We start from the raw sequence: 17,023 nt of genomic DNA, 5'->3' as shown, positions 1-17,023 counted from the left end.
TTTGTTGAGCCCTGCAGATGACAGTGCATGTTGCTGGCTGGCAGTGTGACCACCAGATGAGAGGAGCTGTCACAGGCGGTGCTGCTTTTCTGCGCATGCGCACCAAACACCCTCCACACCCACCCCAAACCATAGAGGCGCAGAGCGTACCTTTCACATCCTGCCTTTCCTTCCTCTCGCTCTGTCATCCACGCGTACGGGTAGCCTGGTGTCTATGGTGGTCTGCCGCGGTGCATTTTGGGATGCCCCCGCCCTCTCCGTCGGTCCTCCCAGTTTGCGCTGCCCGAGGTCCGTGTCTTGTAGCAAGATGGCGGAACTAGGCTCGGGGTGAGCAGAGAAGAACAAGAAGCCGCCGCTTATTATCCGTATCCCGCCGCTGTGTGACCGGTCCGACACACCGACCCCCTCCTCCCCTGTGCGTGTGTATACACCCCACAAAGACACCCGGATACACTGCAGGCCGAGCACCGAGATATACATACACACACGTGATATAGAACTATATACACACTGTTATACATCTTATTATATATACACGACCGGCTGTGTGCACATATTTATATCCATCCTGCAGTGTCTGGTCTGTATACATCCTAACTTGTCACATTATTATAATTCACACGTTTTATTGTGTTGGGAGGGAAACTGTTGTATCACCAAAACGTGTTCCTGGCACACAACTGTCACAAGCACACCTGTGTTACACACACAGCGGCACAATAATAACGCATATATATATATATATATATATATATATATTAAGCACACGGTGCTAGTGACACATTGATAGATCATAATATCACACACACGCACACACATTGTGTGTATGGCCTGGGGGTAGTGTTGCAGTGCTGTGGTTGTGTAGTAGTTGTGTGGGTGGTTGCGTTTGCTGCGGTGCCTCGCATGAGTTCCCCGGACCGGCGGCGGCGGCAGCAGCAGGAGAGAGAAGGAGCCCCGGAGAAAAGACACGCACCGTGCAGCAGCCCGGGACACAGCCCCGGGGAAGACAGGTTAGCAGGGAAGGGCGGGCACGTGGTGAAATAATTGGGGGGTGGGGGGGGGTATATTGGGGGAAGGCGAAGACCTGGACTGGTGTAATGTTGGTGGCAGTACGGGGGTGACTTAATGATGAGGGTGGCATAATTGTGGGATTGGTGAGAGTATGGCGGGTGGCATAATTGTGGGATTGGTGAGTGGTATGGCGGGTGGCATAATTGTGGGATTGGTGAGTGGTATGGCGGGTGGCATAATTGTGGGATTGGTGAGTGGTATGGCGGTTGGGATTGGTGAGTGGTATGGCGGGTGGCATAATTGTGGGATTGGTGAGTGGTATGGCGGGTGGCATAATTGTGGGATTGGTGAGTGGTATGGCGGTTGGGATTGGTAAGTGGTATGGCGGGTGGCATAATTGTGGGATTGGTGAGTGGTATGGTGGGTGGCATAATTGTGGTGGTGAGGGTATGGAGGGTGATGTAAGGGTGGTGTCGTAATTACAGGATGTTGAGGGGATGGGGTTGGTGTAATGGGTGTATGGGAGATTTGGTAATGATGGGGGCTGGTGGTGGTATGGTGATGACTTAATTATGGAGGGTTGCGTAATGATGGGGGGTGGTGAGGGTATAGAGGGTAGCATAATGATCAGGCTGTTGAGGGTGGCCTAATGGTGAGTGGTTTAGGGGGGTGGTGAGGGGTTTAGGATTGATGTAATGAAGGGAGATGGTGAGGGCAGGGGTGGAGGTGTAATGATGTGGAGTTGATGTATGGGGTGGTGCAATAATAGGGGGGTGAGTATGGTGTATAATGGCTGAGGCTATAGGGTGGGGGGATAACCTGGGGGTGAGGGTATGCAGAATGCGATAATGCAGGAGCTGAAGGTCTGGGGATTGTGGTAATGGAGGAGCTGAGGGTATGGGGTGCTATAATGCGGGAGTTGGGGGTATAGGGGTGCGATAATGGGGGAGCAGAAGGTGTGGGGGGTACGATTGTGGCAGAGCTGAAGGTGGGGGGGGTGGCAGATCTGAAGGTGTGGGGGGTGGCAGAGCTGAAGGTGTGGGGGGTGGGAGAGGGGCAGCTGAAGGTATGGTGGGCTGCTATAGTGGTGGAGCTGAAGGTGTGGGGGGAGCTGAAGGTATGGGGGCTGAGATAGTGGGGGGGAGCTGAAGGTATGGGGGACTGCGATAGTGGGGGAGCTGAAGGTATGGGGGCTGCGATAGTGGGGGGGAGCTGAAGGTATGGGGCGCTGCGATAGTGGGAGGGGAGCTGGAGGTATGGAGGGCTGCGATAGTGGGGGGGGAGCTGAAGTTATGGGGGGCTGTGATAGTGGGGGGGGAGCTGAAGGTATGGGGGGCTGCGACAGTGGGGGAGCAGCGGAAGGTATTATTTATTTATAAAATGTTTTACCAGGAAGTAATACATTGAGAGTTACCTCTCGTTTTCAAGTATGTCCTGGGCACAGAGTTAAGACAAATAATACATGGTTACAAATAGTTACATAAATGAACAGGGTATACATTATATACAAGACATTGCATGCACAGTTAAAGAAAATATATATTATAGGTGTATGTAGCAGTTACAGACCAGATTAAAATGTGAGACAGCCTTAGTTTTGAAAGAACTTAGACTGGTGGTGGATGTCAGAGTCTCCGGTAGGTTGTTCCAGTTTTGGGGTGCACGGTAAGAGAAGGAGAAACGGCCGGATACTTTGTTGAGCCGTGGGACCATGAACAGTCTTTTGGAGTCTGGAGTATGGAAAGGTGCAACAGTGGGGCAGCTGAAGGTATGGGGGTCTGATAGTTGGAGGAGATGAGGATATGAGTTGTGCCATAATGGAGAGGGGTGAGGGTATGACCTGTGCTATAATGGGGGGGAGGTGTGAAGGTATGGGGGGTAAGGGTGTGTGGTTATGGGGGACTGAGGGTAAGATGGTGCGATAATGGAGGGTGAGGTTATGGGAGTGCAATAATGGGGGTGAGGGTACGATAATTGGGGGTAAAGGGTTTAGGGGTGCGATAATGGGGGGTGAGGGTACTGGTGGTGCGGTAATGGGGTGAGGATACAGACGTAGCGATGGGGAGTTGTAGGGTGGTGGGGTGAGAATGTGGGGTGAGCGGTTGTAGGTGTTTTGATCATGTAGAGGAGATGGTTACTCTGTACAAGAGAGGAAAAAAAGAACTAGTAGAATGTGTGGATGGATTTGAGGGAAGCTGGAGACAATGAAAAATCATTCAGAGGCCTCACATTGAGAGAGGATGAGGTGATAAGTCTTTGTGGTCATCTTCTAGACGTGATGGCAGTGTTCCTGTAGTAATCATGTAGGAAAAAGAGGCCAATGATGTACACATGCTCATTTAGCTGTTTCTTTGGTTGATTTTAAACCTGAAAATAGGTAAGATAGTTTTACAATATCAATGCGTAATCTTGTTCTCTTTGTTTGTATGTACATGTTTGTTAGCCTATGCTATAAAAAGGAAAGTAAGAAGCATGGAATATACAACATCTAGTTGGGGGAAGATAACAAACAGATGGAATAATGTTGCAGTGGTTGTACATGAGTTATAAAGCGGTTTATAGAAACCCAGAAAGGGATCATCAACTCTGTTTTGGTGTCATCTTTGTGATACCCCAGTATCAATTTTTGAGTTTTCAAAAAAATGATGTATTATGCACAATACAAAAAGGCAGGGTTATCGGTCATACCGTTATCTCGTTTTCTGTAGTTAAAGGCATTTTGATGTTTTTTCATAGCCCAAAGAAAATCCAAACATGTTAATTTCAAATGGTAACTTTCACTTCAAGAAAGAATGAGTTCCCTTAAAAAAAAATATATATATATATATATATATATTTATCTTTTGGATGGAAAAGGGAAAGTAAAGGCATCTTATTTTGGACCTGCTAAGTAATTTTAAGCACCTTTCAGTTATTGGGCTCGTACCCTCCAATAGTAAGGTGTTGATGTGACTTTTAGAGTTATATTGAAGTTACCTATGAGCCTTTGGCTACCTGTCAGGTAATGGACCACCATACCTCCTGAGGACCAATATAATGTCCATTTACTGGCTCCCCTACTAGCTTACTAGGACCATGGCATGAGCTTTATTTAGGAGGACACAATGCTTGGTGTTGAGTAGGGTAAATTGCCAGGTATTAACATTGTATTAAATAATATATAACCTTAATGACTACGTATAGAGCAAATCTACTTATTTCTTTTCCTTTTTCTAAATCTGCATTCCTGTCTGGAAAAACATTTTATTTTTTTTGCCCCCATTTAACTTTTCAGCGTGTATAAAATATGACATTTGCAGGTTTGTCACATGAAACATATCCATATTTCTTATCTACATTCCTCTTTTTGGTTGTGAGAAAATGAGTCCTAGAGATTGATTTGTCTTACCATGGAACTAATTGACTGGTGAGTGTAGTCTCGGTACACTGCGTCATCCTGTGAACTCCACTAGTTTGGCCTTGACAGCATGCATCAACTGTCACTTTGGATTTGGTAGCAAGGCAGGAGTCAGTTTACTGATGGGGAATGCAAGTGTGTTATGTGTCAGAAGCAAGGCACTCGCCATTTTGTGTTTAACCCCCTCAGTAACAGAAGCACCTGCCATGCATTGCACTGCTTTTCTAATACTCTCACAATCCCAGATAATTCACAGGTAGTGTTAGGACTTGCATTCTGGTGCCGTGACATCGCTTTGGCCAAAGGGTTTAACTGAATGACCCTTACTCATGTGAATACTAAGGCTGCGGTTATAGTGCTCGCGACGCGACCGATGCTGTCGCGAAAGTTGTCATTTGATTTTTAGCAACGTCGCTGGCGACAAGGCCAGGAACATCACTAAAAAGTGCGGGCCGCGCAATTTGTTTGGCTTAGAGACAGTCACATGTGGCGACTGTCTCTAAAAAATCAAATTTACCCGGCCTCAATTTTTGGTCGCTCCGTTGCCATCGCGCTTACTATAAGCGCTTGCGACGGAGGCCATGTATTTGTTTCAGAGCCGTGCAAGGCACTATAAGCGTAGCCTAACATTGATGTATTTAATTATGTATTTTGTCACATTGGATGTAGCGTTGGGTATTTTTTATCTTTTTGTTGTATGCTTTTCTAATACTGAATGACTCGAAACAAATTTTTTCCGAGATCTCAATTCCAAAAATGTGTTTATACGTGTGTGTGTGCACACACACGCGCATACATACAGTGATATACCAGTCACAGTCATGTAATAGTGGCAAAAGGGAGTATCTTGTCAGGATGGCGTATAGTATAAATCGCTCCTGGAGTGCAACCAACAGACCGTGTTTTCAGGGCCACACATACCTCTAAGCAAATTGCCTTTGGGACAATTAGTTACTTGGTAAATAGAGACATCTTGAAAAACTGAACTTGGAGAGCCATCCGGGATATATAGCAACAACATGAAGAAATGTAAATGTATGCAGACTACCAGTCCATATAATGGATGTCCTGTTGTGCCGTAGTTGTACATATTCTGCTGTCATTCTTCTTAGATGAAATTGCACACCGTATAAATTGCTGGCATTAACTCTATCTGCAGGAGAACTGCAACCTGATACCTCAATCAAACCCCTTCCCCAAAAACCCCCACATAAATCCCGATCATTCAAATCCACTCTCCATAAAACCGTCACATTAGGCCCCATCGAACAACCCCCCACCTCCCATCCCTGCTCAACAAATAGCCATTTAGATGCTGCGTCCCTTACCCGGAAATGGTATAGGAGCCAACTTCTTTCACTTCCCTGTATTACGGTTCACGTCTTGCGCTTAATAGTAGGCCTAGCAAGGGACGCAATCTCCAGTGAATCAATGCGCTGTTGTGTGGAGGCCAAAAAGTCGACTAACAAAGTTAGGAAGCAGAAATCAATGAATGTTTGACATTTTGGTGTATCTTGAATCCTTTGTCGTTGCGATATAAAGATTGTTTGTCCTTCCTGAACATCAGTTGCCTGTGTTCTGGTTCTAAACTTCCTGTAACTTTTTATTTACCTTTGGATAATGATATACATTGTAGAAAATCTAATGACATAAAACATTATTTGCACGTAGACCATTTATGGATCGAAAGTTCATCCCCACATGTTTTTTTTTTTTGAGCGGAAAGAAAGTAGGGAGGAGCAGAATTAAAAGAAGGGGTGTGAGGGGGTAGAGGAGATGCCGATGGGCAGATGGTGAGTAGGGGAGCTTTGATAAGCTTTGTGAGCCACAGACTTAATGTAGATTCTACATTAAGTATGTGGCCCGTGAAGCTAACCAAAGCTTGTGAAGTGGCCTCCCAGCCAAAATAATTGCCATCCCCTGGGGTAGACACTGCATGGGGAAAGACATGAATATGATGAGGTGAGATGGGGTAGACCAGACATGGAAAAATCCTGGGGTTCTAAATTACTTCTGGCGCCTTAAAGCCGTGCTGGGTATACCACCTGATATTCGAGCTGGGACGGGTGTGTGTGTCTCTCTCACTGAGCTGTCACACACCCTCCTCTTCCGGTCCTGCTTCAGGAAGAGAGTTAGGGGGGAGGAGGGGAGCGTCTGGCAGCTCCGTCGGAGACCACATGCAGCAAGCATTCAGATGGTCCCTCCTTTTACAGGCAAGGACCAAGGATAAGAACCCCTGAACCTCAATTCTTTCCCCACCCAAGAACTGCCTCTTAACCCCCTCCCCGCTCTGGGGTGGTACTGCCTATTAACCCCACCCGGGGCCTGTGCCTCTCAACTCATTGTGTTTCTCTGTTACTGTGTGTCTTTGTCTTGCCTTTGAGAAACTCCCTCCCTGACGCCTAACAATTCTAGCTGGCCCCTATGTCTTATACATTTGTGTCCCCCACTAAGACCGTGTTTAGGGAAGGTCATTTCAACACTGTGTGGGCGTGGTATCACTGAAGTATTAGTGTTGGTGGGTGTGTGGGTATGTTAGACTGTGTGGTTGTCTGGGAATGGTCTAGAGCAGGATTTAGCATATTGTTGGAGGTTCTTGTTTTGGGTAGAGTAGTTTTACTAAGCTTATTATCTATAAGCATCGTTCTATTAAATATCCAGATGAGCTACCACAAATTAAAAGGTTAGACTTGTAGTTCATTTGTTTGAACGAAAATACTTTCCCCTGTGTAACTTCCCTGACTGAAACCTTGTATTGGCAGGACATAAATTAAAATGAAAGGTAACTTAAAATGTATTTTTTCTTGGTAAAATATTTTCATAAATCAATCAATTTAAATGACGGTTGCGGCACTGAGACTGCTCTATAGTCTAGAACAGGGGTGAGCAAACTTTTTATGCCGAGCCCCCCTTTTTATCCATGAAATTTCTCGGGCCCCCCTGCCTGATGTAATCAAAATCCCATGAAAAAAAACCCTTTATTAAACGGTATACAATGTAAATACAAATATGTCTAAGGCCGCACATATAGTGCCCGCGACGTTACCGCTAGCGAAAGTTGTATTTCGCTTTGCGGCGGCGGCGTGGGCGACCAGGCCATTGATTGGTTCAGGGGCTGTCACATGAGGCGACAGCCCCTTAAAAATCAAATATTGCCGGCTTCAAAAAATCACGTTGCCACGTCACGCTTACTATAAGCGCACGCGGCGGCGACAATGCATGTTTTCGGGCGACGTTGCGTCGCCGGCACTATAAGCGCAGCCTAAATACTTACATACTTCAACAGCTCGCTCTTGCAAAATTAGGCTGCGTCCACGCTGCCGCTGAGAGCGGTGACATCACCAACTCTCCAAGCATGAGCACAGGGTGTCCTGCATAATTTTGCAAGCACGAGCGGGGAAGTGTTTACACTTTTTTTTATTATTTCTGTACATTCATAGTATGATTGATATAGTGGCAGCCGACCCTCTCACATGAAGAGGATCGCAGCTAGGCAGGTTGCCAGCGGAGGAGAGCAGGACCACAGCGCTATTGTAGGCAGACACCGGAGGGAGGGGCGTTTGACATCACAGCGCTGGGGCGTGCTCCTCCGCGTACCTCCCAATCACGTGGCCCCACCTGCACTATTCTATTTGGCCGCCCGCGCGCGCACATCTTTTTCGCCTGCACAACCAGGTTTTGCTGCACGCGCCCCGCCTAAATAATCTTGCGCCTGGGGCGTCCCCCCCTCAGTTTGTGCAACGCTGCATTCAATCACAACACCCACAACCAACACACACTCAAATCACAACCAACACAGCACACACTCAATCACTACACACACACAGTCACAACCAACACTCACATAATCACCACCAACACACACAACACTCAATCACAACACACACACACAGACAACCAACAGGCACAGCACACACACACAACAGTCCATATATATACACACAAAACACACACACACATAAATACATATACACACACACAACACCCACTCAAATCACAACCAACACAGCACACACTCAATCACAACACACACACAGACAACCAACAGGCACACACACACGCAAACACACACACAACAGTCTATATATACACACAAACACACATATATATACACACACATACATACATATACACACACATACATACATATACACATACATATACACACAAACACATACACAACACCCACTCAAATCACAACCAACACAGCACACACTCAATCACTACACACACAGTCACAACCAACACTCACATAATCACCACCAACACACACAACACTCAATCCCAACACCCACACACACAGACAACCAACAGGCACAGCACACACACACACACACACACACACACACACACACACACAACAATCCATATATATATACACACAAACACACACACACATATATATATAGATAGATACACACACACACACACACACACACACACACACACACACACACACACACACTTTATATATACACACACACATACACATACATATATATAGATACACACACACACACACATATATACACACACACACACACATATACATACAAAACACATACACACACATTTCTACATATACACACACATTTCTACATACACACACACACACACACACACACACACATACAAAACACACACACACATATACACACACATACATATACACACACATTTCTACATATACACACACACACACACACACACACACACACACACACACATACATACAAAACACACACACACATATACACACACACACACACATATACACACACATTTCTACATACACACACACACACACACACACACACACACACACACACACACACACACACACACACACACACACGGTGGGTGGAGGGAGTAACTAAACCTGCTCCGGTCCCCCCATGTGCTGCTGAAAACGGGCGGCTAACAGACAGGAGGAGGAGAAGGGCTTGTCTGTGTGCAGGGAAGGCCCCGCAGTAAGGCTCCGCCCCCTCTGCAAGACACAGCAGAGAACTGGAAGCAGCCTCTGCACGGAGCTTCTGCCCGCCCCCAGGTTTCCCCGCACGCAGCCTGCGCCCCCCCTACATAATCTTGCGCCCCCCCAAGGGGGCGCGCCCCCCAGTTTGCGCACCACTGGTCTAGAACACTCGCACTTACTTGCATTCCTTCTATCTTGTGATTTAAAAATATTTTTGTATAGCAAAGATGGTAGCAACGATCAAATTATATTATATATTTTTTAAATGTAGTATTCCAGTAATCTATTCGAAGTAAAGTAGGGGTTTTCAGTAATAGAGTATGAATACTTTGTCAAATGTGTAGCCGATTCACATTTACTTCTTTGTTTAGGCTCCTTTTTCGTAGTTTTTAAACTATTTGCAGTTCTTATGGGTTTTTTGTCATGGTACATTTTGTGTAGCTTTATTTCGTTATGCTGCTTTCATCATACAGGTTTCCTCCATCATAGAATACCACAATATTATATAAACCGTCAACTCCCGTAGAGACACATTTTCATAAAACTTCTTATTGTGACAGCTTCAGCTTGTCTGGTAAATAAGAGCCACCTGATGGGCCAGCTACTGTATTATCCTTGTGATTTTAATACCCAGGATTTTGGTTTCATTTTTAAACGGGAACTCTCAGCAACACGTAAAGGCAGACAAACACCGCGGTGTACTATAGCAAGCTAAAACCTCAAGTTTGTTCGCAAAACATAAGTACAGCAATCAAAGGCAATATAAAGACCTGGTTATCATGACATTTCTGAACATGACACCTGATTGAACCGCTGCATATATTTGCATATATCTTTTTTTTTCTTCTCTAATTTAATATGCTTTCCGTAGAAATGCTGTAAATTGTCTTGTATTAACCTGAGTTTTTTTTAAGGGCTATGATCTTTGTTGAAAAGATTATTGTTTAATTAATCAAATCAATTATTGTTGCCTTTTAACTACATGTATCACTGAAATGTAGCATAATATGTAGTGACCCAAGATTGTGTGTGTGTGTGTGTGTGTGTGTGTGTGTGTGTGTGTGTGTGTGTGTGTGTGTGTGTGTACAAGAACATGTACAGGTAGTCCTCGCTATCCAACGTTTCACTTTGCAACGAATGGCATATCCAACGCTTTAAAATACAACACTATTGGACGTTTTTCGATGCCGGAATAAGTTATCCAACGCCTGAATGCGTTATCCAACGCTCACCGCCACTAATTCACATGGGACTCACTTTACAACGGTTTCACTATCCAACGCTTCTTCCAGAATGGATTCTGTTGGATAACCGAGGACCGCCTGTACTTGGTATTTATATTGGTGTGCCCTGGATCTTGCTTTTTTATAAGTAATGCATTTCTTCCCGAAAGGCGTACACAAGTTGTTGTTTTTTCTTTTACTCCTACCTGAGCCAGGTGTGGGCTGATCCGGGGACCCCACCGGTTCCCAATCGACTAGCCGTTTTTCAGCCGGCATGAATATTTGCCCTGTGGGACACCCACAGACCATGAAGTCACACGCCAACGGTCAAAAGAAAGTGGCAATGTATTCGGGAGATGTGACTTTCTATTCATGACCCCCACAGTCTTGTGTGTAATTTAAAGCCATCAATGCAAAAATGTCGGAAATCAGGGGGTCCCTCGTGGTTGTAGTTAAAGTAAGCTTCTAAAAATATATTTTTCCTGTACATCCCCATGGCAGTGGACACTTCAGTTTCGCCTCTGGCCTAGAGAGGGCAGGAAACTTCCTGCAGTTAGTACCTCCTATTATTAATAATTATATAAGAAGCCCCTCCTACCTGTTTTTCTGTCTTACCTAGCCGAGGGTAGGTGTTTTTGCTTATCTGACTGCCTTTCATTCTTTTTATGGAGGTAGTGGATTCCACGCAACAGTTTCTGTACCACTCTTCTGCCCCATATGTCGCACTTGTGTGTAACTATTCAGGGGGGGCCTGTGAGACCAGGGCTGCACGCACAGCAGCTAACAGTTGCAGCGGGGCAGCCTCCCCTTCCCCCTGAGCCCTCCTTTCCTGGGCAGCATCCACAGTCTGCTGGCCGCACATGGAGTGCAGAGCGGTGGGGAGGCGGGCTCGCATGCACGCAACAACTTCTAGCTTCTTCTAGCTAGCGTTCGGCTCACTTTGTCTCTTCAACATGGAATCTGACGGTAAAAAGATGTCTCTATCTAAGTCCAGTAGGTAACAACATTTCCTTTGGGTCTTAAAAAAACGGCATTTTTTTGCAAATGCAGTTTTATATTTTTTGTAATTACAGTACGTGCTTATTACAATTACTTTTCTTGCAATGGTTTTTTTTTTTTTTACAGATACTTTTTAGAATCCTTTTTAATTCATGACTTTTGGTGTGTTTTTTGGGCTCCGTTGTTTTTATGCTAGTGCCTCAGCTCAGCCACAAGAGGGAGGGTACCTCCAACGTTGCAGTGCAAGATTTACAGAGGAAGAGAATTGCAAAGAAATGCAAAATATGTGCGGCTTGCCAAAAGCCTGCTATCTATCGGAAAAAGCGTTGTGAGGAGTGTGCTAGAGCTCTAGCACAAAAACCATCAGAACAGATGTTGACCTTTTTAGCATGGGTGAAGGACAGACACTATCAGAGCGAGCATTTATCAATGCAGACACCAAAGGAATCAAAAGAGATGAAGATCTGAGACCAGCCTGGACAAGAGAAGTAACTCAGAAGTTCAATAAGTATTCCCTTCAGAAGATGAATACTACTGGGGGTCATCTGAGGAGGAAGTACAGCCGGACAGCTCTACTTTTGGCCAGATTTGGTTGATAGCCTTGTTAAAAAAATAAACACTATGAACCAAATGAAGAATTTTATGTCCAGAACAGGCTGTTTAGATGTGCCCAGAGTAAAGTTAGATAGCAACCAGTTTGTTCAGATAGTATTGCTAAACAAGTCGTCATATTTTTTTATTTTTTTGGCGTTAAATGCCATAGAGAAAGATTTAAAAGCTCTCCAACATCTATTGCAAGGCCTTTGCGTAAAGGTGAAATGAGATAACGGGTCGGCAGTGGCATTCTGGTGCAGACAAGGCGGAACAAGAAGCAAGTTATGGAAAGTGGCAGAAGCCATACTGACATGGGTGGCAAGCGATCACAGCGGTGCACATTCCATGGGAATAAACACCCTTTGCAGACTTCTTCAGTCATCAGCTGATTCATCCAGGATAATGGGAATTAAAAACAGATCTTTCCAAAGATAACAGGCAAATGGGGGCATCCAGGCATAGATCTGATGGCAACAAATATAAACAGAGAAATCCCACTTTTTTGTTTAAGGATTTCTCATCCGCAAGCAGAACCCGGCTTCCCTTGGACCAACAGTCACGCTTTTTTGTTCCGCCCTAATCGACTCATTCCGAGGTTACAATAGAGGGGGAAAAAGTGTAAGTAATCATCTGCCCAATTGGCCAAGAAAGTTGCCACCCACAGGTTGTAAACATGGCAAACCAACCTTCAGTCTATTCGTATCGAAGTCCTACTGAGTAAAAGGCCATACCAACGTCCCAATTCTCAAAATGTGCCCCTACTGGCAAGGAGATTGAGCGGCAATTGCTAAACAAAAACAGGTATATCTGAGTTTGTTATCACAGCCTAAATGGTTGCCAGAAAGCATTTAGCTTAAAGTATATTATCGGATATGGATTTCTTTTATGGATTATAAAGAAAATCACCCAGGGATTATTTTTAAATTCCTGCAGAATGGTCTGGATAAAGGGCTTAGTTTATTTGTTTGAAAGTTCGTCTCTGCATTATCAATTCTTGTAGAAAGTCCTTTGCCAACAAATCAACTTATTGTAAGGTTTCTTCAAGCAGTTAAACCTCTGCGACCACAGAAGATTCCACCGTGGAACCTGAGGACTAAAGACGAGTCTTATGAAACCTCTATTTGAACCATTACATCAAATTACATTAAGAAAGCTAACACTAAAAAAACAGTATTTTTAGTGGCAAGAAGAATCGATGAGATACATGCGCTCTCATCAAAGCATCCTGTTTTTTTAGTCATACAGTACATCTGGATAAAATTGTGCTGAGACCAGTGTAATTTTTTTACCCCAAATAATTTATCCATTCCATCTAAACCAATAGATGGATATCCCCTCATTCTGACCAAATTTGTCCTGTTGTAGGGAAGAATATTTTAATCCACTGGATGTTGTTCGCTGTCTGGGGCTCTACTTAGATAGGGGTGCCGATTTTTGAAAGTCAGACAGGGTTCCAGGAAGGGATAACCGACTACAAAAGCATTCATTGCAAAATTTATAAAATGGTGTGTTACGACTGTTTAAGACCAGGGCCGTGAGAAGACTCCAATGAAGCTCAGATCCCATTCTAACAGGGCAGTGGCCATGTCCTGAACATTTAGAACACAAGCTTCACCTACTGAACTGTGGAGGTGTCTGGTCATCATTCAGTACCTTTATTAAGCATTGTAAATTAGATGTGCAGGCATCTACTGACGCAAACTTTGTCCATAAAACAAATCTAGCTACACCTTTTGTAGAACTCCAGTAGTTTTTCCTCTCCCTTTGTTCAATACTACCTGGGTAGGTCCCAAGTGTGCCCACTGCCATGGGGATGTTACAGGAAAAGGGAAATTGTTTCGTAGTTCTTTTCTGTTCCTGGAATCCTTCCATGGCAGAGGCAATATCTTCCCTACCCCGGAGTTGTTAGTATATTAATCATATTGGTGTTTCTTTTAGCGGTTGGGAAAACCGGACTGCATGCAAGTAGGAGGGGCTTTTTATATGAGGGTACTACCTGCAGGTCCTATCTTTGCCAGAGGCAAAACAGGTCTTATTATACAGGAATCATTTTCTCCAGCACAGAACCTTACAGTGAGCATCATACAGCCAGTCCAAATCCCAGTTTGTACTGCCCAAAGTGTGTGTAGATATCGCGGCTTTGTGTGAATGGAGCCACAGCAAATATAATGAAAATTGCAGCGAGCGGAAATGCGATAACTGATGCATTACCATCTGCTACAACTGTATGTCCCAAGTAAAGATAGTGGACATTCAGTAGAGCATAAGAAAACAATGGAGATGCAGAGCTAGGTGATTATGCCACCAGGTGTTTTCCTGTTGCAGGGCCATTTTGGGTCCTCATTTCAAGACACGTTTACAGATTTACAAACCGCACCGCATATTCCATTAGAGATTGAGTTGTAAGCAGAAAATAAGGAGACCCTGCCAAAATGACATTTGTTTATTCAGATCGGTTTTAAGGTAATAAATATGGAAGACTGCTTTCCATTGCACATTGAAATATAGTATGAAGTTTCTGAGGTATTTCATTTTTGCTGACCAAATTCTCAAAGCAAACCAATTTTCTGTAAGTGGAGTGTTTTGTAAAAACGGCTTGTTCTGTCTCTCCAGTACATGCTGCAGTAAGGTAAGTGCGATGTAAGCTGAAACAGCTGCACAAATAGTTGGAAATCCTCCAGTGTTTTATTTTTGCTAGCTCATACTTATGTCCCTGCATACTTTTTGGAACAGACACATGGGTGATGCCAAGCGACATGGACACTTGCTAGAGGAGCTCTGCTCAGCAGAGGCATGATCTTATGTATATTTGATTCCTTAAAGATCTCACCATTCAACAGACCAGAATATGTTATTGGAACCTAAAGAAAAAATAAACCCTTACAAGAAGTGCCAGGATTCTTCCCGCTCACCACAAAAGGGTCGATCTCCACATGCTACTTCAGCTTTGGAGCCGGAGAAAAATCCAGGTCCTCGGCTCTGCACCAAGCAGGTTGTGGATGATTTGTATACAAACCTGAAAGCAACCTTCCCTAAGGGGCCCACAGCAGACTCTCAGGACCTGAAGATTGTGAAGGCCCAGATTTTGGAGCACAATGAGAAACAAGTGAATTATGATAATAGGGTTAGAAGGAACAATATGCGAATCAGGCACATATCAGAATTGGTAGTTGATTTTCAGGACTATCTACACAGATGGCTCCACTCTTATGCCCAGACATCCCTGGGGACCAGCTCCTTCACAATTGGGCCAATAGACACCTAAGGCACTGATATAGCTCACAACGGAATGGTGCGCTTTTACTATTATAGAACCAAAACAGGCAGAAGTCGCAGCTAGAAACTAGGCCGCCATCGATTTTTTTTTTTTTATTATTTTTTTTTTTTACTTGAATTTTTATTGAGCATTTTTTCATACAAAATAAGAATTAACAAAACATATAACAGATATAAAAAAAAAAGGGGGGGGAGGGGAAGCATTTGTAAAAATATAGCGTACACAACAATTTAGTTACCACATGTCCGCTATCGATTTTTGACGGGTCAACCATGCTTCTATTTTGACTGGGTCAACCCTGCTGCACCTTTCATATTTGGACTCTCCAATCTGATTCTCATAGAGATCAGTACAAGATGGGTGCCCCCTATCTCCTCTATTATTTGCACTATCCTTTTAAGCCTCCCGCACCTTATGTAAGACTGCCCTGACCTCTCCGGGTCTGCATCGACAGGAGGCATTACAAGGTCTTGCTATGTCCTTGCTATGTCCTACTCAATTTCACAAGGCCTCTGACCTCGTTGCCTAATTTTTTCAATTTCTGGGAATATTGGGGGATCTATCAGGATACAAAGTCAACCCAATTCATATCAATGGCCCTTAATGTGAATATGCCCAAAGAGACAGATACTCCTCATTACATTTTGCATTTTCCTGGAAACTCAACTCTCTCCGTTACCTTAGGATAGCCGTTATGAGTTTCTTCTCATCGTTATACAAATCTTACTACCAACAGCTTATTAAAACCCTTAAAGATTTAGTGGCCTGAAGTCTCATGGATTTGGATGTATTTATTTGGAACCTTGCCTGTCCTGACCTCCCACCGACCTGAAGCATCTGCAAGCTTCCATCTCCTGATTTTTTGTTTTTTGGGGGAGCGGGGGGGATAATGAGAAATTTTCTTTAATTTATAGCTGCAGACCAAGCAATAGCCTACATTTTTTTTTTAATTACAGTTCTGTACTATGAGAGAAACTTGTAGCATTTAAAAAAAAAAGTTGATATTTTTTATGTATTATAATGTGACAAGCATTTTTTGTTTCTATACCAACCATTAACAAAGTCACATCCCCTTCCTCTTCTGAAACAGGCTCTGGCACACCCCTTTTTGAGCCCTTCCCTCTCTAGCAGTGCACCAATTATATCTAGTGACTGCCTGGTCATGTGATCTTCCCCTCAGAACTTTGCATCTTTGGTCGTCTTCTGCTACACTGACAGCCATTTAGAGCTGAATCTTTGCTGATCGGCAACTTAGCTAATTTCTTATCATTGTGTAGATTGTATTGATGCACATAGTAAAGGGGGGGGTGTGGGGAATTAAATAAAAACGGCAGCTTGGACTGCTGCTTTAATCCTTATATGATAAACAAAAGTCCCAATGCACATCCAATATGACAATTTATTTCGTACATTATTCTATGTTTTCTATTTTTTTTTTTTTTTCTTGAGTATGAGTCATTTCGTTCAATTCTTTGGCCAAAACATTTCAAGCCTGCAACCACTTCACGGTTAACCCATCTCACCCACAGGTATCGCATAAATGCTACACA

At 44.0% G+C, this 17,023-nt stretch overlaps 1 protein-coding gene across 5 annotated transcripts in view; it reads left to right on the top strand.

The window, feature by feature from the left end:
• The first annotated feature begins 246 nt into the window (after positions 1–246).
• Positions 247–17,023, top strand: part of UBE3A (ubiquitin protein ligase E3A) — a 45,524-nt gene continuing 28,747 nt past the window's right edge. For 2 of the 5 annotated variants that reach the window (XM_075590556.1, XM_075590553.1), the window contains exon 1: positions 918–1,010. Coding sequence is in view for 1 of the 5 variants with exons in the window: in XM_075590552.1 (XP_075446667.1) it covers positions 904–1,010 (107 nt within the window). In the remaining 4 variants the exon portion in view is untranslated. Of the gene's footprint in view, positions 1,011–17,023 lie in introns of all 5 variants that reach the window. The other 3 variants (XM_075590552.1, XM_075590555.1, XM_075590557.1) reach the window with 3 other exon arrangements.

The sequence above is a fragment of the Ascaphus truei genome, chromosome 3 (assembly GCF_040206685.1).
Source record: "Ascaphus truei isolate aAscTru1 chromosome 3, aAscTru1.hap1, whole genome shotgun sequence".
Lineage (NCBI taxonomy): Eukaryota > Metazoa > Chordata > Amphibia > Anura > Ascaphidae > Ascaphus > Ascaphus truei.
The sequence above is the reverse complement of the archived record's forward strand: the minus strand, read 5'-3'. Positions and strand labels throughout refer to the sequence as shown.